At 51.3% G+C, this 22,198-nt stretch overlaps 2 protein-coding genes across 2 annotated transcripts in view; one reads left to right on the top strand and one right to left on the bottom strand.

Annotated features, from left to right (window-relative positions):
• The window catches only part of LOC108091457, a 42,100-nt gene that overhangs the window by 10,418 nt on the left and 9,484 nt on the right, over positions 1-22,198 (bottom strand). Inside the window, 10 exon segments of the mRNA XM_017190657.2 lie at positions 6,269-6,655; positions 7,285-7,827; positions 7,830-8,289; positions 9,016-9,225; positions 10,434-10,523; positions 10,673-10,949; positions 11,758-11,896; positions 12,095-12,182; positions 13,839-14,016; positions 14,079-22,081. Of these exon segments, the coding sequence (XP_017046146.2) occupies positions 6,269-6,655; positions 7,285-7,827; positions 7,830-8,289; positions 9,016-9,225; positions 10,434-10,523; positions 10,673-10,949; positions 11,758-11,896; positions 12,095-12,182; positions 13,839-14,016; positions 14,079-22,081 (10,375 nt within the window).
• On the top strand, positions 12,205-13,817 carry LOC108091456. The gene is made up of 2 exons (XM_017190656.2): positions 12,205-12,948; positions 13,018-13,817. The coding sequence occupies exons 1-2, from the start codon at positions 12,369-12,371 to the stop codon at positions 13,764-13,766; spliced, it is 1,329 nt and encodes a 442-aa protein (XP_017046145.1). The 5' UTR covers positions 12,205-12,368; the 3' UTR covers positions 13,767-13,817.

The raw sequence follows: 22,198 nt of genomic DNA, 5'->3' as shown, positions 1-22,198 counted from the left end.
ACTTCCCATCCCCAAATCCAGATCCAGAGACGACGAACGATGGCATAACGAAATCCGAAAAGGGGGGCAAACCAAAACAAACGACAAAAGAAGATAAAGCGACAGCGACTCGAGACCTCTTCCTTCTCGCTTGCACCCACAGCTCGCTGCAGCCTCTCCTGTCCCGCTCTGCCACGTTTAAACGATACAAGTGCGAGGCGACTCGAGCGATTGATTATGATTATTAGTAGAACCGATGGCTATGACTATACAGAAATGGCTGCCACTGTGACTTCGTCTTGGTCTTGGAGACGATAGGTAAGGCGCGGGGTAAGGGGTGAATAAGCAAGAGAGAAGGGGGAGCAGTAAGCAGTCGCGGAAAAACGAATTTAAATGAGCGCCGCTTTGAACAGCCAACAAACAGATAAAACACGAGTGCTCACACAGTGATGGTCAACAAATTAAGTAGAGAAGTTAAGGTAATTAGCAAAAATTTTAAAACCGATTTGTAACCCAAGAGACAGCTAACGTTTTTTTGGTGAAATTAGAATGCATCTAAAGTCGAACCATCTTTACGTATTGAAGATGGCAAGAAAACTCAATTTTAATGAAGTCTAAATAATTTTTACCGGTTGTCAAAAGCCCTTTTTGACCCTGCTATTATTTTGACCGCAGGTGTCTTGTTCTTTCTCTTCTTCAGTTGCCTTTGGCTTGGCAGTTACACATGCTACTCTGCCTCCCCCACCCGCAAACCCCTTTCGACACCCTCCTCCCCCTCCCCAAGTGGCGTGTAAAGTGGCAACGACGATGGCGACGTTTTCCGTTCTTCGTTCATGTGAAATCTATAGGCATAAATTTATTGTTTTGTATTTTCGCTTGCTGCTCAGTGAATTGAGAGCGAGAGGGAGCCAACAGGCCCACTGGTCCCCCATCTTCTGTTCTGCTCGCACTCTTGAGTCTCGGTTGCTTTTTACTTGATTTGCTGCCTGCACACATTCTTTGCATATTCTCTCTGCACTTTTGCATTCTCATTTTAATTAAGAGATATATGCCCATATATAAAATTGACATCGCATCGCAATAGTTGTATTTTTTGCTTTTACCTCCAAATAAATGCCGTTCCCATTGTTTAACGTTGTTGTCGGTATTGTTGCAGTGGTCGTTGCAATTTGTGACGATTTGTTGAGATGCTCGCAGAAAGCGGAGAAACTGCTGAAGTCCATGGGTTTAATAACCTCCATTTTTGGACACACAATAATATCACAGTCTCACTGGTAATCAAGAATATATATATATTGGAGCGAAATCGAAGCCTTACGGTTTCGTCATGATTATTGATTTCAATTAAGCACTAATTATTATTCATTGCGCCCCAATGACAACTATTTGCACGTAGTTGCTGTTGTTGTGGTTGTTGTTGTTGCCTCGGCAATTACATTATTCCATTCCGTTTGATTATCACTCCCTCTCCCTCTGGCGCACTCGCATTCTCGCGATTTATCGCGTTTCGTTTTCCCACCGTCTCCGTCTCGCTCCGAGTTTCCACGAGCACTTGGACTTTTTACAACTTTACACCGCGGCGCTCAAACAAATAATGAGCGGAGCGCATTGCGGACTAAAATACAAGACACACTCCTCACACACACACACACGCGCGCGCGGCAGCGGCTAAAATCGAATGCGAATCAGCCAGCAAGAGAGACTCAGAAGAGAGGGAGCTCGGCAGAGTGGGAAACCAAACAATCGTGAGATTAAGCCAAACGCCGTTTTGGGTGAAATGTGAATGTGAATATGAATGAGATGGGCTAAAACTGAGACCGATTGCCGACTCTGAGGTGAATGAGCGTCACTTGCAACGGGGGAGAGGAAAGCCAAGGAAAGAGAGTGCCGACTTCGGCTTCGCGAGAGAGTGCGACTCAAGAGAGGGCGGCAGCAGCATAAAAGTGGATGTGAGTGTGCACTGGATGGACGAGTTGAAAAAGAAGAAGCAGCCGCAGCAGGCACATTGTGTCAACTGTGTAATGTAGGCAAAGAAGCAGCAGCCTGCCTGCCACACACTCACACTCGCATCCGAAAACCCAAGGAGCGAAATGGGGAGGGGAAGGGGGAGCTGGGGCACATCACACGGCAGAATCGGAGGCAAAAAAGCCAAGGCAATGAAACAAATGTACCACAAAAACTGTTGACGACACATAGAGAACGGCATAAAAGAGCGAAAGAGCCAAGAGGGGGCGGGGAAAAAGGGGTAATGACGGACGCAGGACCCAACGAAAAAAGGGATAAAATAAAATAATAACAGCGGCAGCAGAACGAGAAGATGGAGAAGTGAAACCATGAAAATGGATTAATTCCAACAGCAGGTACAAAAGTTAAGAAATGATCTTTGAGGAATTACAGTCCATACTCTATATATGGAAACTGTTTCGGTAGACTTATAAAAAACATTGAAGCAATAAAAGAATTTAAGTATACAATTTATCATCTTTACTTATTGAAGTTCAGCACTGTCCCCCGAACTGACTTTGATTATTGGCGTTTTGCAATTGTTTAATTAATTCGACCTTTGGGCTATCTACATACGGCACTTATGCCGAGAGAAAGACAGGAAAAGAGAGCAAAGCCAGAGCGAAAGATGGAAGCAGGGCCAAAGTGCGATAAGCACGTAGCCAGAGCAAAAACGAAACGAGATTATTAATCAATCCGCAAGATACAGATGCAGATACCCGTGAGTAAGTGAGTGTTTGAGTTCGGATATCGTACACACACAGTTACAGCGAAAAACGTACATGCATGCATGGGTGAGCAGGGCGGATATAATCGCACAATCGATATGCAATGGCGACACATCTTCGGCAAATGCACTCACTCACACCATAACAACTCGCATGCAAGATCGACGAGTGAAGAGCCAAAGAGAGGGCGGCAGTCCAGTCCACTCTTCTCTATCCTAAATTTGACTAAACTAAATCAGGCAGGAGAATGAAGAAGAGGCAATAGCAATAGCAGGTACACAGAGTTGGCTCTCATATCGGGATTAAAACTCGAACGCAGACACGTAGCCCATGGTGAATTGATGGACTGGCCAGCCATTCGGCATATTGGATAGACAGCGACTTTTCCCAATGTTTTACGACTGACAGGTGTGAAGTGAAAAATGCGCCGACGCAGCAGCTGCATCTCGTAAATGCACTCAGCGGAGAGAGCGAGAACGAGCAACATTGCAATGCGACAACAACACGTGAGGCGCACGCGCACAGTGGGGATTATTTAGGTGATAATAGAAGTAGAGAGGAAATTATGTTATGATTAACACGAATAAAATTAATAGTATTGCTGATAAAATTACCTCATTAACATCTTAGTGTTATCAAGAAATAAAGATTTACTTAGAAACACACACGACGTTATTTTACAATCTCAAAACTATTGTCATTGCCCCACTGTGCACAGCGAATGCGGCAGCCAAATGCTAATAAAATAATAAATCGAAAGGCAGCAACAAAAAAGCAATAGCCAGTCTAAAAAGAGCAACGACAGCGGTCAGCAACAAAAGCAAAAGCATCCAAGCAAGTCGAAGGTGGGCCCAAACCGAAGATGGCCACAAAATAAAATGGCAAACCCACACCAGCGCACTCACACGCACGAGAGGAAAGCCAACAACTTCTCTATGCTCGTTGTTCTAAATACACGTTGCAAATGCAAAAAAGGAATCAACAAAACAAAGCGAAAAATGCTTTTAAGCTGCAGCAGCAGCATAACGTGCAAAAAAAATGAACTGGCGAAGGGGGGAACCAGTGGAATGGGAGCTCAAATGAGCACAATTAGGCGGCTTTATCGAAAACTCGCGCTATGCGAAAGAAGAGGACAGGAAACCGAAACGAGACCGAAACAGGAACAGGTCACCATTATCCCCATCTCCTTTTTTGCCTCCAAGTCACATATTGCGCTCAATAATTCAGTTCGTGAGAGCAGAAGCAGCAGCAGCAGCAAAAGCAACAGCAGCCGTCTAAAGAGAGAGTGCCATCCCCCTCCCCTAAAAAACATTTGGGTGGGCGCACACGAAAAGGAAAAAAATTAAACATTGGATAAATCCAGAAAATGTAAAATTACAAACACACATTGCAGACAGAGACAGAGAGTGAGGCACACTCGCATGGAAAACTAATACATACAGAGACAGCGACGGCGACGGTGGCAGCGCAAGTACAGCCAACGTAGCTAGGCAGCAAAACCAAAACCACCCGATGATATCGAATGCCCAACAACAAGAACAACAACAACAGCAACGGTAATAAAACCAAGTCGTCCACCAACGCCACTGCTTACGTCGCCGCCTCAGCCGCAACAATCATCGTCACCAAAGAAGAACTTCACTTCGTCAATACAAAAACAGCAACAACATAGGTAACGGCAGCAACAACCACTTGGCTTTGCTCTTCTCGCTGCTGCCGACTGCTTCCTTCGACCCCCTTTTCCTTGCTTCTTCTTGTTGTTGTTGTTGGGGGTTTGATTGATGGCGCGCTGCCTTCACCGCTGCCTCTCTGCCTTTTGATAATGGCGGCGTCGCCCATTCAGTGCTGACCAGTTGGCCGAAAGTGGCTTTCCAAATTGTTTTTTTAACTCAAAGGAGTTGGGTTTGAGATACTTTGCCTTTTAAGATTATATTAAAATCGTGTGTATTGCCGAGAAGTTTAGGTCAAACAAAACCTCGTTTTTAAATGGGCCCCAAATTTGGCCCATCTTTTTACAAAACCCAAAACATCATCTAAAATCAAGATATAATACTAATGATGTACAAATAAAACCATACTAATTGTCTTTCCTTCTCTATATACATACATACATAATTATGTACAAATGTATAGTTATTTACAAGAGTTGGCTTTTTTCTTGGTCCATCTCTAATGTCTGCCTCTACAGTGGAAATGCGGCGAATCGAAGCGTCAGGTTGTACAATTGACTGCGGGCTCCTCGCTTTGGCTCATAATTTGACCCAAGCCTTTTGGCCAACACGATGTGGACTCCACTGTGTTGCCAAAGTATCTGTTGTTGTTGTTGTTGCCACCTCAAGGGGCAGCAAAAAGCGAAGCAAGGAAACGAAAGCAACGGTTTTGCACTAGGCAGAGGAATTGGGCGGAAAAGCGGGTTGGGGAGACAAAGAGGTGGAGTTTAGTGTATTGCTGTTTTTGTTTCTGCCGCCGAGTGTGCAAAGTGGTTTGACATTTCCTCCGTTTTGGCCGCTCATTCGCGAGCCGAGATAGAATGAGATGAGGAAAGAGGACGGCAGATCCGAGATGAGAGGACCAGCAGGCGAATAATCTGAGCTGAGCATCGTGTGCACCGCATTTTGGGTTCAAATTCGAGTGTATGTATTTCTTTTATTTTGCATAAATTAAGCATAAGTGTATTTTCTGTCGTTTCTCTGCTCTATCTGACTCTTTTTCGTTTTTCTTCGCCGCTTTTGTTGGCCCGTTCGGCCAGACACGCACACACTCACACACACACGCAAACAACAAAGGGAGGATACACAGTCGCACGGCGAGTTGACAGACTTTTCACCTCCATAACACCAAGTCCCACACCCTCAGGTGCCAGTTGACTTTGTCTTTTATTTACCCAGATTTCTGGGCTTTTTTTCGGCTTTTTACACGACCCCCTACCAAAACAGATTTGTCGATAGCGCTAACAAACGGGGGTGTATCAATATTTTTAAGAAAATGCCAATAGCTATTCGGCATTGGTAAATAGCCCTGTCGACTAATTAGCACTGATTAGCATTCAGCAAGGTGAAGTATTGGTTATCATTAAAAAAAACTTGGCTTCTTAGGTACTCTCAAAGGATTTGGGACTTGTAAATATAACGATTAAAAATAGGTATTATGATCGAAATAACTGTTCCATACTTTGCTAGAATAACAACTCATGCAGGTTAGTATGATAATGCAAGTATGGTTAGTAGTTTTTGGTGTAGTGGCGTGGCTTTTAATGTCAGTGTTTTGGGTTTAGGTTTAGGTCTTTCTTGGGGGAGTTGAGTTCAGTTTTTCAGACTGTTCACGGTCTATTAGCGCCTCAAAGGGTGGCATTTCGGTGTTGTGTGGGCTGCATTGTTTCGGCTCGGCCACCGCCGAGTGGTAGTTGAGGATTGATTTCCACCCGAGAGGGGGTGTGAGTGGGGTGGATTGGTTGGCAAGTTGAAAGGGCAAGGGGTTGATGGTAGTGTAAGTGGTAAGTGGTTATAACATTTAGAGCGAATACATATAAAGAGAGCAGGTACTCATCACTAGCGTACATTGTTCATGCTGACCAGGTACATGGCCAGTTTGTTGATGTCCAAGTTGGCCAGCTGGCTGACGTCGGTGGTGTTGAGGATGCTCAGCATCAGGCTGATGTCGGCGGCGGTGGGCATGGCCGGCATGACTCCGGCTCCACCCACTTGCCCGGACCCGCCTCCGGATCCTCCGGCTGCTGCCGCGGCGGCCGCCGCCGCTGCCGAGGTGCTGGCGCCCTGCGACTGCATCAGTGCCTGGAGACTCCGGTTGCCGGAGTCGTGCTGGCCGGCGGATCCCACTCCGGAGCCACTGCCGCCGGAGCCGCTCTGCAGTTGCATCTGCATGGACTGGAGCGTGGGCGTGGTGGGCACCGACAGCGGGGGCGTCGATGAAACCAATGCCTGGAGCTGTGGGACAAACGGGACAATCACAGAGAAAGAGTTGGAGGAATCGGTAAGATCGCAAGTTCGGATTCTCATAGAAGGGGGCTGGATATGAGTCTATTGAGATGATCATGATGATGGTGGGGGAGTTGTGTGCTATCCTCTGTCAGCGGTTTACATAGTTTTGTTGATCAGCTGTTGGCCATGGTTGGCTTGGGTTTTGGCCATCTTTACTTTAATCTTTGGATGCGTTTGATGGTAACCAAACCAGGTCCGGATCCGTTCTCTGTCCGAGTCTTGGTCCACGGTCCGTTCTGTTCGCTAACTACGGTGCACGGTTCGCAACTAACTACGGCCAACAGCTAAGCAACAAAACTACGTACTTTCAACACTGGACACTACAACATAATCGTAAAACATAGAAAAGGAAATTCAAAAAATATATTATGAGGTCATTTATTTGGGTTAGGCAAGTGTAGGCGATTTATGTCCTTTGCATTTCGGAAATTAAAAATTTGTGAAAAAGGTTCTCAAAATGATGCAAAGCTGCATCTTTTTTTTTTTCGAAAATCGACAATGAAATGGGGACGCAACGGATGTTGGGAGACTCAGGGGGATGGGGGGTTAGTGTTGGAAAACGTTGGAGGACTCACCTTGGCCTTCTGCTGCAGCTTCAGCTCCTCCTTCTTGTAGTTCCTCTGGTAGGCGGTGATGACCCGCCGGAGACGCGTGTTGAGGTCCTGCATCGACGGCCACATGGTGGTGGCGTCCTCGACGGCTGCCACGGTGGGCGGATAGCTGCCGGCGACGCTCTCCTCCTCGTCCAAGCCTAAGTGTGAGTTGGAGTTAGCATGGTCGGTGGTGTTGTTGGGGGCGTTAGAGTTAGCCGCTTTGGATGATGGATTATTGGTGGTGGTGGTGGTGGTGGTATTGGTATTGGTAATGGTAGTAGTAGTAGTAGTGGTGGTGGTGGTGATGTTTGTGGTAGCATTGTTAGTGCATGATTCCGCTTTGTCGCCTTCGGCTTGGGCAGTGGCAGTGGCAGCGGCGTCTGGCTTGGTTTCCCCAGCAGGAGCAGCAGCAGCGGGCTCTGTGGGTTCCTTTTCGATTTCTTTTTTCTCCGATTCGCTGTCCGATTCGCCGCACTCGCCGCCAGTCCTGGCCGCCGCCTCCCGATCTTCTCCTGCCGCCTCCGGGGGGAACTGGAGTCGGCCGGATCGCGGGAGTCCGCGGCTGAGACCGGCGTGCGCACTTTGCTCGGCTCGGGATCTGATGTGTCTGCCGATTCGGGAGCTGCTGATGATGCGTCCTGCTGGGCGACCGCCGCCTCGACATCGCTGCCCTTGCCGCCCGGCAAGGCGTCGGCGTCGGCTTCAGCTTCAGCTGTGGCGGTGGCGGTGGCTGTGGATTTGGATGAGGATTCGGATTCTGATTCGCAAGCGGTCGTGGCCTCTTTCTCGCATTCCGGTTTGCCGTTGGCGCCGTTGACACCTTCGCTGTTGCTCTTACCCGACGAACTGGGGCGCTCCGGGTCGAGGAGCGAGTCCTTGTTGTCGCCCCCGGTGAGTTTGGTGGAGTCGGAGTCTTTGGTCGTGGTGGTGCCGTCGTCGTCCACCTCGTCGCCATCATCGTGCTTCGAATTTGCGTCGTCTTCGTTTCTGTGGTGTCAGAAAATGGGGTCAAAGGTTAGTGAACAATCTACGTAGCCTTCGGAGGTCGCTTATCGGGGGGTGGAGATCATGCCAAACGCAGTTAAAACGTTCTGAATACACTGAGAGAGAAAATTCACAACACTCACGCACACACACATTCAGCGCAATGGCAATGGAATCAATGCTTTCAATGTGCGTATTAATGGAGCCCATTACTTGCAGGGAATTCGCAACGTCTTATGCAAAATGTATCAATTAATTTCTTTGATAACTACATCGAGTTAACCTCACTTGAACTGCTCTGATATTTAGTTTCAAAAAGAGTTAAAGCTTACATTTAATTGATCAATAAATAGTATGACAAACTTTACAGTCCTGCTAGCTGAAACATTAAACTATTTGAAGCATTGGTCAATGGCATGAGTTGGGATGAATGCGTGTGTGCGAGGGAATGGAAATGAGTCATAGCAATTCCTGTTCCTTTCCTTCACTATCGGGAATTCTGATTCGGAATTCGGAGTGTCTGACCTTTGGATATTCTCCTCATTTTAGTACTTGTGTGTGGCGTATGTGGATTACTTAATGGCTTTCAGGTATGGATGCTAACTACTTCGATTTGTGTTTTTATATCCAGTGTGTTCTGGGGACAACACCTTAATGCATTTCTCGAGGGCTCTCCAAAACACACCGGGTCAATTTAGATTTGGTTTAGTTCGTTCTGAAAAGACTTACATCGGCAAATTCGTGACAGCCAGATCGTCGCCGGCCGCACCGGCGCCCACATGGGTGACAAAGCACAGATTGGGATCGGCGCGCATTTGACGATACATTTCACAGCCATGCTTGTAGGTTCCGACCAACAGACTCTTATCACAACAAATGGGATTCCACCATGAGGATGGCACTTGATCTGGCGTTGGCGGCGGGCGAATGGGGAGCTCGCTACATATGATCGTTTCGTTTCGTTTCGGTCGATGAGTACATTCGATAACATTCAAATGTGTTTGGTGGTTCGTGGTTGGTGGTTGGGGGTTTGAGAGATGCGCGAAAAGAGAAATGCGTTGGTTTAGTAAAATTCAATTTGGTTGGTTCAACAATTTCTTGGTTTCGGTATGAGGTTAAATAAAAGAAACGTAAAAACGAAAGGGAAAATGGGAAATCATAAGGGGTAATCAAATAAAGATCTTAACATTGTTATTGCCAATTTGCACTACAGATTTACCACTACAAAATGCAGAAATTCATACAAAGCAAAACGCAAAAGGTTTGATGGACTTCTCCACCGTCTTTCAGTTTTTGGTTTTTTGAATTTGGAAATCGTTCAAAAAATGTAAATTAAATTATTGAATTGCATGTAGAATCTCGGTTTTTTTTTTTTTGGTATGAGGACGACTGCACGTGTGAAAGATATAGAGATATAGAGTAGCGTGGATTTCCCTATTCGCCTGCTTCTTCTTGAATGCGAGATATAGCGAGCGTGCGAGCGAGGGGACGAGCGATGGCGATCGATATATCGGTGGTTGGGAAATTGATGGGGATATTACCTTTCCAGATTCAGATTCAGATTCAGATTGAGTGCCAGCTGCTGCTTGGCTTTCGTACTGCTGCAGTTTTTGTCGGTAGTTATATAATATACGTACAGATATTCGCAATGGAGTCAATTAAGTATTTTATAGGTTGGTTAAACGAATCGAAAAAACACAAAACACAGCGATAGAAATAGAGTCGGTATGCCGAGGATTAGTTGGCAAAAAATAGAGTATGCAAGTAGTGAATGGAGATGAGCAGAGTCGTGTGAAAATGTACAAATGTTAGCATTTCAATGGACAAGCGATCGAACATTTAGAGTTAAAGTGATAGAGATAGAGAGCGGGTAAAAGGAAGGGGGTTGCATTCCACCGGAACCTCCATAAGTCAGCTGCTCAGCAGCCAACAGAAGGTTGTTTTGAAAATATACAGTTAAAAACTCTTAAGAACAGCTGACAAATTGGCGTTAGTAATCAAAGTATACGTGTAACCAAATCAATACGAAATAAAACGTTAATCAACACTCTTTGGCAATCAGTCAGTCAATCAATCAACAACAACAACGAACAAAATGGTTAATGAATGCCAAGTGTTTAGCAGGCGACTCAGAGTGCCACGCCTACCTGATGGGCGTATTGTCCTTGATCTGCTGGACAAAGTCGCCAATGACCTCGTGCTGGATGTAGTAGAGCATCCTCACGCGCAGCAGGACCCTGTGAACATTGAAATTAGGTAAACAAAATGCGGAGAAACGGAAGGGAAGAGAAGAGAAGAGAGCGAAGAAAAGAAGAATTGTATTAGCAAAGGTCGTCTTGCAGCTTGGAAGATTGGCTTATAACAAGTTCGATTCCACACGACTCACTTATTGGCGTGTCTGCCCAAATGCTTCTTGTAGGCGCCCTCCAGGTACGCGTCCGCGTCGTACTTCTCCTTCTTGCTCCAGTGGTTGGGATCGTGGATACTGGTCACCGCGGCGGCCACGGCGCTCGCGCTGATCCCGCCTCCGTCCTTGTCGGATCCGTCCAGGGCACTGGACTTGTGGGCCGGGGTCGTGTTGCCACTGTTGCTGCCGGACGCAGTGCCCGGAGCGGGGGTGGAGTTGCCTGCCGACTCCTTGTTCGACTTTCCACCATTGCGGCCTGTAAACCAAAAACGTGTTCAAAGACATTAGATTCGCTTCTAGTTTGAGCAGCCGCCAGATCCTCTCCGTGGGGCAACTCCTTGTTAGCTTTATATGATCTCTGATCGTTGTAAATTTGATTCGGTTTTAATATATACAATTCATAAAATTATTTTTTTTATTGTACATTCCTACTTATGTAATTTAGGAAGCTGGAAGCTAACATTTTAATTTTAAGCTTTAAGTTAGTTCGACCAATTAGTAATGAAACATTTTCCAAAATGGTTAAAGCAAGTTAATTTGCAATATGAACTGTTAAGATGATTTTTAGCACTATACATTTACGGGTTAATGATTATGTAGATAAAATTAAAAGACATGGTATAGTAAAAGGGATACAATTGCATGGCAATAAAACATACACACACTTCTCTTCGTCGTGTCGAGTACACAGTTTGATTTAGGTCTCCGTCCAGTTGAGAGTCTTTACTAATAGATTGGAGTTATTGAAAAGATGGCACAGGTGGGCAGTTGTAACACTGGGAAAAATCAGAGGCCGCTCAATAGACCCAAACACACTACGCAATCGAATTTGGTTGGTGGACCAGTACGGATACGGAAGGGTGAAGACCACAATTAATTAAACGAAAGTAGTTGAGCCTTATACAGATAGTGTGTAGGAATTTTGTACAGAAGTTTGTTGGATGTTTTTTGTTTTCTCGAGGCAGCTCGCTTGATTTAATTTCTCTGTTTGATAACTCTCTACGTCCGTGCAGCAGTTGGAGTGTGCGTGAATGTATCTTTTACCATACCTTTGGCATTCCTACCTCGTGGCACCAAGTTGTGTAGGCCACTATGATCCCTGCTGATCTTCTGCACCTCCCCGTCCTCCGTCGGCGTGATCAGGTCCCAGATGAACGTCTTGATCTTCTCGTCGCCCTTGTAGACCTGCAGGCAGTAAAGGAGCTGCAAGGAGGGTAGAGGAGTCGTGCGTTACTGGACTGTTGAAACTGCATTGAAACTAATTTGCATTGCTTGTTTTTTCAGCGGGTTGAGAAGTTGGTTTTTACTCAGCGGAAACCTAAAGTTTCCTCAATATTAGCATGGTTGGTCATCACTAAGTCAACTTTTGGACGTTTGAGCCTTTGGTTCTGTTTTACTTACGATGATGCGGGCACAGTCCTCGACGTCAACATCGCGCCAGCCTCGCTTGAATTGCCCCAGCTCCAGGAGTTCCGACCAACGGCCCCAACTGCAAAAGAAACGCAACAAACAATTAGCAATCAGTTATGAGTCCGGAGATAACTCATGAACAATCTAGGCACATCTCCCTTTCCGTTCATCAAAACTGTTACACAAATTAAGAAGCCACAAGCTTAATATCCAAAGAAGTTAAACGTTGGTTCACAGACTATTCCACCTCACTTTCGGCCCCAAGATGAGTAAGTCAGCACACAGCCTGAACACCGATACGCAGAGCCGGCGGTCGATGAAATCGCATCCGAGCAAGTTGCATGTTTACGAGTACGTTGCGCCGCAGGACTTGGACGTCGTGGCCATTATATACAAGTACTATCTGGAGGACTTCCGCAACTTCACGGAAGAGGAGCGCCAGGAGCGGTTGGCCGGCTTGGATGCGCTGGACATGCTGCGGACCATCGAGCAGGTGCACAACGATGTGGCCACCCTGCGCCTGGAGAACCACATCATGGTCGAGTTCCTCGAGAAGAACGATCCGAAGCTGCTCTTGGGGCTGCGGCAGCGTCGCACCTCGATTCTCCGGAAGCTGCAGGTGAAGCGCGGATCCGCGCAGGGGAGCCACGGCGTGAGCAGCCGGCATTCGAGCTCCAAGCGCTCCATTCCCATGTCGGTGAACCAGCTCGTTTCCATCAGTGGCATCAGCGCCCCCGAAAAGCGCCGCGGAATGGACTATAAACTGAATTTCAAGGCCAAGGCCGAGATGGCCGAGAAGAGAGCTTCCGAGGTGGAGAAGCGGGTCGCGGACATCGAGAGGAATGGTGAGTTGGCACCAGAATCGGAATCAGAATCAGAGCAACTTTATCACCTCCATTTCGTTCTTTTTTTAGCAATGACCGAGGTAAAACAGCTGAGGGCCAAGATCGAAGAGCTGCGTTTTCGCAGCGAAGAAACCATCGAGACGGAGAACAACTTCATGCTCCACTTCCTGCGCGATGAGAACGACGTGGCCTTCTTGGAGTCCGCCACCGAGCGGCAGATTGAGCGCAAGCTGCGCAAGTTTACAACGAATTGGTTCAAGAATGCGCGAGCTCTGCTGGGAACCATGAAGCTGACCATTGTTTCTCTGCAAGAGACCTGCCAGCAGCATCGAGCAGACCTGATCACCAAATCCGATCTGAGCGGCATCTTGACGGCGGTGGACTTTGAGAAGCTGATCATCAAGCGAACCGAGCTGGTCAATCAGTTGGAGGAGAAAAATATTCACATGGCGGGACTGAAAGGAGTCACCGGAAAAACGTCCCTGGCCATGACTGAGGAGAAGCAGGCGATGATGAACCTGGAGTCCGAAATGCGCACCGTTTTGAACAGAACCGAGGAGGTCACGCGAGCGATCCAAAAACTGGAGAAGGAGGTGGCCGCCGTGCAAATACACAACTCAAAGGACTACGTGACCCTGGACGAGTTGAGGGCACAGCTGCAGGAGTACGAGGCGCCGAGTGTCAGCGAGTACATCGAGCGGAAGGAGGAGGCCCACGTCCTCGAGAAGGAAGAGAAGATGCTGCAGCGCAAGATCTACATCCTGAACATGAAGCTCAACAACGCCATTCGCCGGCGAAACCGACTTGAGGACAATTGACTTGTGTTCGCGATTGTTTCTTGAACAAATTAAAGCATATATTTAAATTTATTCTGTCAACAATTTACTCACCCGAAGGAAAGCAGTCCCTTCTCCACCTTGAAGCACTCTGACTTGGCCCAGTTGCCGTATTGGATCTCCTCCAGCCCCAAGGCAGCCAACGCGTCCCGTTCGCGTGGAATGTACTCGTCGTTGCCCTTCTTTTCACGGTTACGATCTCGCTTCTCCTTGCGGCGACGGGAACGAAGGCCTAGCGGATGCAAAAGTTTAATAAGCATTTAAAGGTAAATTAAGGTGATTCGTCTAGCCTACCTATTCCTCCCTCTTCATCGCTGTTCTCGTTGGAAGAATCCTCCGAATTGAGCTCCATCACGTCCTCGTGACCGTAGCGTTTGATTTGAGTGCGTCTTCTGGGCTCGGACAAGACCAAGTCCTCCGTTTCGTCGCGCTCACAGGCATCGGGATCAATGTCAACCTTTTTGGCCCACTTGGTCCAGAAGTCGGGATCGTCTATGGTAATATCTGATCGGTTGCCGGAGGCAGCGAACGAAGCCTTCGAGAAAGTGGAACCCTTCTCCGATTCCATGGTAATGACCTGAGTGCGGCGCTTGAGGATCGAGTCAATGTCCTCTTCGCAGAACTTATCACCCGCATTGTCGTCATCCATGACTGCGCCGTAGGCGCCCTTCTTCAGAAGATCCTCGATCTCCTTCTTGGAAAGCTGCTTGTTGTTGCCATCCTTAGAGCCCTGGGTGTTCATCGACTGCAGGACAGCCTTGTCCAGTCCCAGTTTCATCGAGGCCTTGTCGAACATTTCTCGCTCGTAGGTGTTCCTGCAGAGCAATCGGTAGATCTTCACCATCTTCCGCTGGCCGATACGATGGCATCGGGCCTGGGCCTGCAAGTCGTTCTGCGGATTCCAGTCAGAGTCGTAAATGATGACCGTGTCGGCGGCTGTCAGGTTAATTCCCAACCCTCCTGCTTTGGTGCAGAGCAGAAAGACAAATCGATCGGAGCCTGGCTTGGAATAACGATCGATGGCCTCCTGACGAAGGTTTCCGCGAATGCGTCCGTCGATTCGCTCGAACGGATACTTTCTGTAGACTAGATAGTCCTCTAGGATGTCCAAGCAACGCACCATCTGACTGAAGATGAGCACGCGATGGCCGTTCGCCTTCAGCTTGGGCAGCAACTTGTCGATCAAGACCATCTTACCAGCAGAGAGGATCAGGTTCTTGTAATAGGATTCGGGATCCTCGCCATGCTGGGACTTGAAATCATATTGGATTTGTTCCTCAGCTCCGTTTAGAAGATAGGGATGGATGCAGCACTTCCGCAGCTCCATCATCGTGTTCATCAGGTTGGGGATATTGGCAGATGTGGTTCCCTTCTTCAAGAAACTAAAGTTCTGTTCCAGGATGCCTCGATAGTATTTCTTTTGGATGTTAGTCAGCTCCACTTCGATAATGGTTTCCTCCTTGGGCGCCAAACTCTTCTCCACATCGTCCTTCAGACGACGCAGCATCATTGGTTTGAGAAGGGCTTGCAGTTTGTTCACCTCCTCCTCAGTGCGGAGACTTCCGAACTCGGACATGAACTCCTCCTGCGAGGAGAACTGCGAGGGCTCCAGGAAGTTGAGCAGCGAGAACAGCTCGCTGATATTGTTCTGCAGGGGCGTTCCGGAAAGCAGGACCCTGTGCTCCAGATTCAGCTGCCGCAAGCCCTCGAGGAGCTTGCAGTTCCTGTTCTTCAGACGATGAGCTTCGTCGATCACGCAGAGGCGCCAGTTAAACGCCTTCAAATCCATGTAATCCGTCACAATCATCTCGAACGTGGTGATCAGAACGTTGAACTTGATGGGCTCCTTGAGGACCTTTCCCGTGTCCGTCTTGTAGTAGTACTCGTAGTCCTGAATCATCTGTTTGCTGGTCACGGATCCGTGGTAGACCACCACGTTCATGTCCGTCCAGCCCTCAAACTCCCTCTGCCAGTTGGGAATCGTGGAGAGCGGAGCGATGACCAAGAAGGGTCCTCTGATCCCGTACTCATAAACGGAGTGCACGAAGGTCAGACTCTGGATGGTTTTTCCCAGACCCATTTCATCGGCCAGAATGCAATTGTGAGTATTGTACCAGGAGAACTTTAACCAGTTGAGGCCCTCCAGTTGGTAGGGTCGCAGGCTGTTGCCTCCCTTGTAGACCGGCGTCTTCTCCAGTTTCTTCCAGAGTTCCGGATGCGGACGCTTCTTAGACTTCCATTCGCTCCTCTGGGGGATCTTGTTGAAGCGCAGATACTGCTCGATCTTGTCGTTGTCCACGTCTTCCTCCAGCTCCCAGGTGCAGTCCTCGTAGGGAAGGGACTTCCACTTGACCAGGTAGTGCTTGGTGGTCTCGCCGGTGGCTTCATCAGTGTGAACGGACATGTCCAACACGCGATCCACTTCGGTGAAGTCCTGATTGAAGGGCTCGTCCTCGATGTTCTCGAAAATGTTCAGCTGCTGAGATTGCTTCTGCTGGAAGCGACGAATCTTGGCGGCCACGCGACGGTCGCCCTTGAGGAGCTCCTCCTCGGTTCTCCACTCACAGTGGAGGTAACTGAAGTTGCGGTACTTCACGAAGTACTCCTCCACGTCGATGAAAACGGGTTCGGGCTTGTTTTCCTTGTCAGCCTCGCCTTCGTCGCCGGCCTCCTTCTTAACTGGCTCCTCCGCTGATTTACTTCGCTCGGTTTCGCCTGCCTTTTCTGAAGTTTCCTTCTCGTTTTCCACAGTAGCCTCTTCGGATTTGGCTTCATCCGCGGACTTTTCATCAGATTCTTCTTTGGACTTGGGAGACTTGGCTTCACCTTCATTCTCATCCACATCCATTTTATCGGCGGCATTCTCTGGTTCCTTGGTTTCCTCAGCCTTTTCTGCATTTGAGGCTTTGTTATCAGTGGTCTCCTCACTTTCCTCGGGCTTTTCTGCTTCTGATTGCTCATCCGGCTTACTTTCTTCAGCTGGTTTCTCAGCTGCATCATCTTCATCCATTTTCTCCGCTTCCTTATTTTCCTCCTCCGATTTCTTGGTTTCCCCTCCCTCCGAAGCTTCTTTATCGTCCACCTCCATCTGCGAGGATTCGGATTTCTTTGCCTCGGCATCGGATTCTTTGGATTCACCTGCCTCGCCCTCAGTTTTGGGTGTTTCTTCGCCATCTTCCTTTTCGGCTGATGCTTCGACCGATTCCGATTTCTCCTCCTCCTTTTTGGGTTCAGGAGTCTTTTCTTTGGGTTTCTCTGGGATAAGTTCGCGTTTTCCCATCCGCATGGCCAGGACGAGTTGCACTACCATGCTGTCCTCGTCGCCGGTGTTTATGTACACGTAGTTGGGCTTGGAAGACATGGCTGCGTTAGCGGCATCAGTGGATGCCTGACGCTCCTTCTCGCCGGCTGCTGCCGCTGCAGCGGAAGTACTCGAACTGGCTTCCAGCTGACTGCTCTCGTCCAAGGGCAGAGTGGCCTTCTCTTCGCCCGCCTCCTGTCCGGCCTCCGTTTCGGCTCCAGACTGCGGTTCCGCCTTCTCCACGTCACTGCCCGCATTGGAGTTAGCCGCATTTGCGGTGGCTTTCTTGTCCTTCTTTACAGGAGAAGCCACCAGCAGGGAGTTCTCGTCGTCGGAGAACCTTAGCATTACGTCGTCGATGTACTTTTTCCTCTGGGTGTTCCTCGAAGACCTACGCTTGTTGGAATCCATATCGGAATCTGGCGGAGGCGATGGCGGTGGAGTTCTGTCCAAGGTGTCGTCTTCGCCATCGGATTCGGGTACAATCCGTCCCCTGTTCCTACGCTTTTTAAGAGCCTTGGCGGAGAGAGTTCCTCGGTTCTTACGCGCACTTCCACCCTCCTCGGAGTTCGCGTTGCGACGGCTCCTGGCGGTGGAGCGTTTGCGATCCCTCCTGCTCGGAGTGGAGGCCGGATCGCCTGCCGAGTCTGGAACAGAGTCCACTGTTTCATCGCCAGCCTCGGCGTCCTTATCCTCTTCGTTGGCGCCCCGTGGTATTTTCGAAACCGGTATGTCATCGTAGTCCGGAGACTCGCCGTCCACGCCAGTTCCGCCCGACGTAGTCTCTGCCTCTCCATCGGCGGAACCCGCTTTGGGCACCAGTGGCTTGTTGTCCTCCACTTCACTGCCCTCCCCCGTTTGCTCCGCTCCATCCTCCCCGTACTGCTTCCTGCTGCGCTTGCTAACGCTCGCTCTCTTCTTGGCAGCTGCTGGCGTCTCGGTGGAATTGGGATCATTGGGGTCCTTGGGCTTCTTGGCCTTCGGAGTCCTATCCCGCGGGGGCTTGTTCGGGTCCTTGGGTGTCCTGGGCTTTCGCGGCTTCTTCTTTTTGCCGCTGCCATCGGTCGAGGTGTCCAGCTCGTTGGCCGAGTGCACGTCCTGCGAGAGGTCGCCCATTCCTTCGCTGTACTCCAGCATGCCGACCACACTGGTGTCGCCTGCTCCTTGAGTCACACAGTCCTCGGACACGGGCAGCTGGGTCGTCGGTATACTCGGCGTGGCGTTGGCTGCTCCCACCACCACATTGCCGCTGATGTCCATCAGGTCTTGCTGCTGGCCAGCCTGGCCCTTTTCGCCCTTCTTGGCGCGCGGTTTGCGAGGCTTGTTCGCCCCCTTTCCCCGACCCCGTCCCGTGGTGCTCGACACTTGGGGGCTTTCTACCATTTGCTGGTTGAGCAAAGGATTGCCCGGGGGTCCGTACATCGGCGGAACGTTCTGGAAGAGCAGGCACTGCGGACCTCCGGCACACTGTTCGTTTATCTCGTGCTGCGTGAGGAGATTCAAGCGCTCCTGCATCCGCATCAACTTGTCCTGGTGCTGGATCTCGTGCCCTGGCGGCATGCAGTAGAGTTCCTGGATTTGCTGCTGCAGCGCTGCAATTTCCTGCTGATGCAGCATCGGGTAGGGCGGATACATGCCCGGAGCTCCGCCATACGGCGGCATCATAGGTGGCATGTGTCCCTGTCCCTGCGCCTGAGCATCGTACCCCGGGGCCATTGGATGCATGGGCATTCCCATGGGCGGTATCTGCTGCTGGGGCGGCTGTCCCACCAAGGTGGTGGGATCCATAGCGGGCACCGTAGGAGCTCCAGCCTGCGCTTTTTCCTCTCCCAGATCCTCTATGGCTTTGGGTTCCTCCGACAGAGACGTAGACAATTCTCCAAGAGGCTGGCTAAGTTGAGTTTGTTCCAATTCCTCTGAAGGCTTCTCCAGCAGATCCTCCTGGACCGCTGGCACATCTGTGCTCAGGCTGGCTTCTTGGGTTTTGGAAACACTAGTCTCGTCCTGGGGCAACTCAGTTTCGTTGACAGAAGCTCCTCCAGCACCAGACAGGCCGTCGCCTTCGCTCTGATGCTTCTCAAACTCCGTATTCGAGGACTGCGAGTTGCTGTCCAGGAGCGCTGCTGCTGCAGAAGCCGCATTGGAGGCCACGGCGGCCACAGCTGCGGATGTGGAGGACATGGAGTTGTTGTCGAAGAGTCCAACATCGACCCCAACATGCTGGGCCGATTCAGAGTTGCCTCCGTGCGAGTTCGTGTTGTCCATGAGCAACTGTTGCTGGTTGTTGCTGCTGCTGTTGATGCTGCTCTGCGAGTTGCTGTCGTGGACCGAAGTGGGCTGGTTGTTGACGATGCTGTTCGTGCTGCTGTTGCTGCTGCTGTTGTTGCTGTCGTTGGCGGCCACTGCCAAAGTGGAGGAGTCATTCGAGTTGGCTGTCTCGTTGAGAATGCTGCTCAGGTGATGCGACGGCGTCGAAGGCTGTTGCTGCGGCGCCTGCTGCTGTTGCTGCGGCACCTGTTGTTGCTGGGCTTGTGGTACTTGCTGGGCTTGCTGCTGCTGGGTCTGTTGCTGCTGCGGCTGCTGTTGTTGCTGCTGCTGCTGCATTTGCGCGGGTATCGGCGAACTGACATGAGCAGGGGACATTGTCTGTTGGGTTGCAGGTGGCTGACTGTCTCCCAGGATGTTGGCAAAGGGATCGAATTGCTGCTGCGACTGGTTGTAGCTGGGCAGATGTTGCTGGTGGTGCGGGGACTGTTGCTGCTGCTGCTGGTGTATCGGCGACTGATGCTGCATCTGCTGGTGGTGCGGCGACGTGAGAGTCGCCTGCGGTTGCTGCTGTTGTTGTGGTTGTTGCTGCTGCTGCTGCGCCGCTTGCTGCTGCTGCTGCTGCTGCGGCGGCGGTTGTGCCGTCTCCATGGTGGGCTGTATCAAATGGTGCATGCTCGGCAGGCTTTGCTGATGCAACGGCGACGACATGGCCGCCAGCTGGGGCTGCTGCTGTTGTTGCTGCTGGCCTTGTTGACTGCCGCCCGAGCCTCCACCACTGTTCCCGCCCCCGACAATATCGTTGATGGAATGCTGCAGTTGATCGTTTAGCGATTGCTGCTGGTGTTGCTGCTGCTGCTGCTGTTGTTGCTGCTGCTGTTGGGGGGTGGCCACCACCGGCGGTTGCTGTGCAGCCACCGGCGGCACAACCTGTTGCTGCGGGGCTTGGGGCTGCTGCTGCCCCATCGACTGGCCGTACATGCTCAGCTGCTGTTGATGGTGTTGCTGCTGCGCCTGCAACATAGCCGCCTGCTGCTGCTGCGGCGGCGCCTGTTGCTGCTGCTGGGCCTGCTGTTGCTGCTGTTGTTGCGCCTGCTGCTGCTGCTGCAGTGCGGCCAAGTGCTGCGCTCCATGGGCCGAGCCCCACTGCTGGTGGTGCTGCTGCTGCTGTTGCTGCGGCGATGCCGGCATCCTGGGGCCCACGGTACTTCTGTAGGCCGACGGATAGTCCATGGGCGGCAGTCCGAGCGCCTGGGACGGCATCACCATTTGTTCGAGGGCCTGCAGAGTGTTAACGGGTGCAGCCACTGGCGCCGGACCCTTGGCCACCGCTCCTCCCGATCCGCTGGTCGGCGGCTGGGGGCGTGGCGACGGCAGTCCCACCATGCCCTGAATGCTGTGCTGGCTGGGCTGGTTGTTCACCACCTGCTGCGGCTGCTGGGCCTGCGCTTGCTGCTGCTGCTGAGGGGGCGGTGGCTTCGCCGGCGACACGCCCACTGGTCGCGGAGACATCTGCGGATGCGGCGACATGGTCGGCGGACGTGGCGACATCTGTGGCGAGAGCTGGGGGAAGGGAGCGCGGTACTGCGGCGAGGAGTTCAGCTGGGCAGCCGCCTGTTGATGCTTGCTGCTGGACATGTAAGGCGGAGCTGCCTGCTGCTGCTGCTGCTGGGCCTGTTGCTGCTGCTGCTGTTGCTGCTGGTGGTGGCTCCCGTAGCTGGGGGGCATTCCCATGTGTGGCGGCGGCAGTCCGGCTCCCGGTAACTGTTGTTGCTGCATCAGCGAGACGTGGGGCTGCTGCTGCTGCGCCTGCTGTTGCTGCTGCGACTGGAGTTGCTGTTGCTGGTGGGCGCCCAACTGCTGCGCAGCCTGCTGCTGCTGCGCGGTCAGATGGTGGCCCGGTGGCGCTGCTCCCGGCACGTGCTGCCCATAGGCCGAGGCCTGGTCCAGTCCCGTGTGACCGTAGCCCACGTGCTGCGGCGCTCCTCGGCCCGGCTGGTGCTGCATGGGACTCCCGTACGGACTGTGGGCGTAGGCCTGGGGTGTCGGGGGCTGGCCCGCCTGGACAGCGGGTGCTCCCACCCCGGGATACAACGGGTGCTGGCCGGGAGCCTGCGGATAGTGCTGCGGCAGCCGAGCCTGCTGCTGACTCTGCTGCTGCTGCTGTTGCTGCGCCTGCTGCTGCACCTGCTGCGCCTGTTGCTGCACCTGCTGCTGCTGCGGCGTGGGTGGCTGCTGCTGCTGTTGCTGCTGCGGCGCCAGCGATCCGTAGCCGGCCATCATGCTCTGCTGGGCGCCATAACTGGCCAGCTTCTGCTGATCCTGCTGTCCGTAGGCGGGCATGTGTTGGCGGTAGGCGCTGGCGTTGCTCTGGCGCTGCTGCTGCGCCGGCGGAGCCGCCTGCGGGTGACCATAGGCGCCCAGGCCGGCTCCCGGATATGCCGCCGCCTGTCCGGGCACCGAAGGCGCCCCGCCCCAGCCGCTTAGATCGCCCATTCCGGCGCCGACTCCCACGCCAACACCCAGGCCCATGGCCGCCTGGTGATCGGCGGCCCCCAGCCCGTAGAGATTCTCCGCCGTTGGCTGGTACGATGGGTATTGGGGCTGTTGCTGGAGCGGATGCGGGGGGCGGTGGCGGGGCGGGTAGCCGCCGGGCGGGCCCATTGCCCGAGGATTTGCCGCGGCGGCGGCTGCTGCGGCGGCTGCAGCATCGTAACGGTAATAGGGATCTCTGTGGGTCCAGAAGAAAGTTATTTATTAGAAGCGTTTTTAAAATACCGAACTTGCTCTTTCATTAATATTATTCGTGACTTTTAAACAAATCATTTAACATCAATTACCGTTAATT

This window comes from Drosophila ficusphila, unplaced genomic scaffold (assembly GCF_018152265.1).
Source record: "Drosophila ficusphila isolate 14025-0441.05 unplaced genomic scaffold, ASM1815226v1 contig_412, whole genome shotgun sequence".
In the NCBI taxonomy this organism is placed as follows: domain Eukaryota; kingdom Metazoa; phylum Arthropoda; class Insecta; order Diptera; family Drosophilidae; genus Drosophila; species Drosophila ficusphila.
Note: the sequence above shows the minus strand (reverse complement) of the source record. Positions and strands in the feature narration are given on the sequence as shown.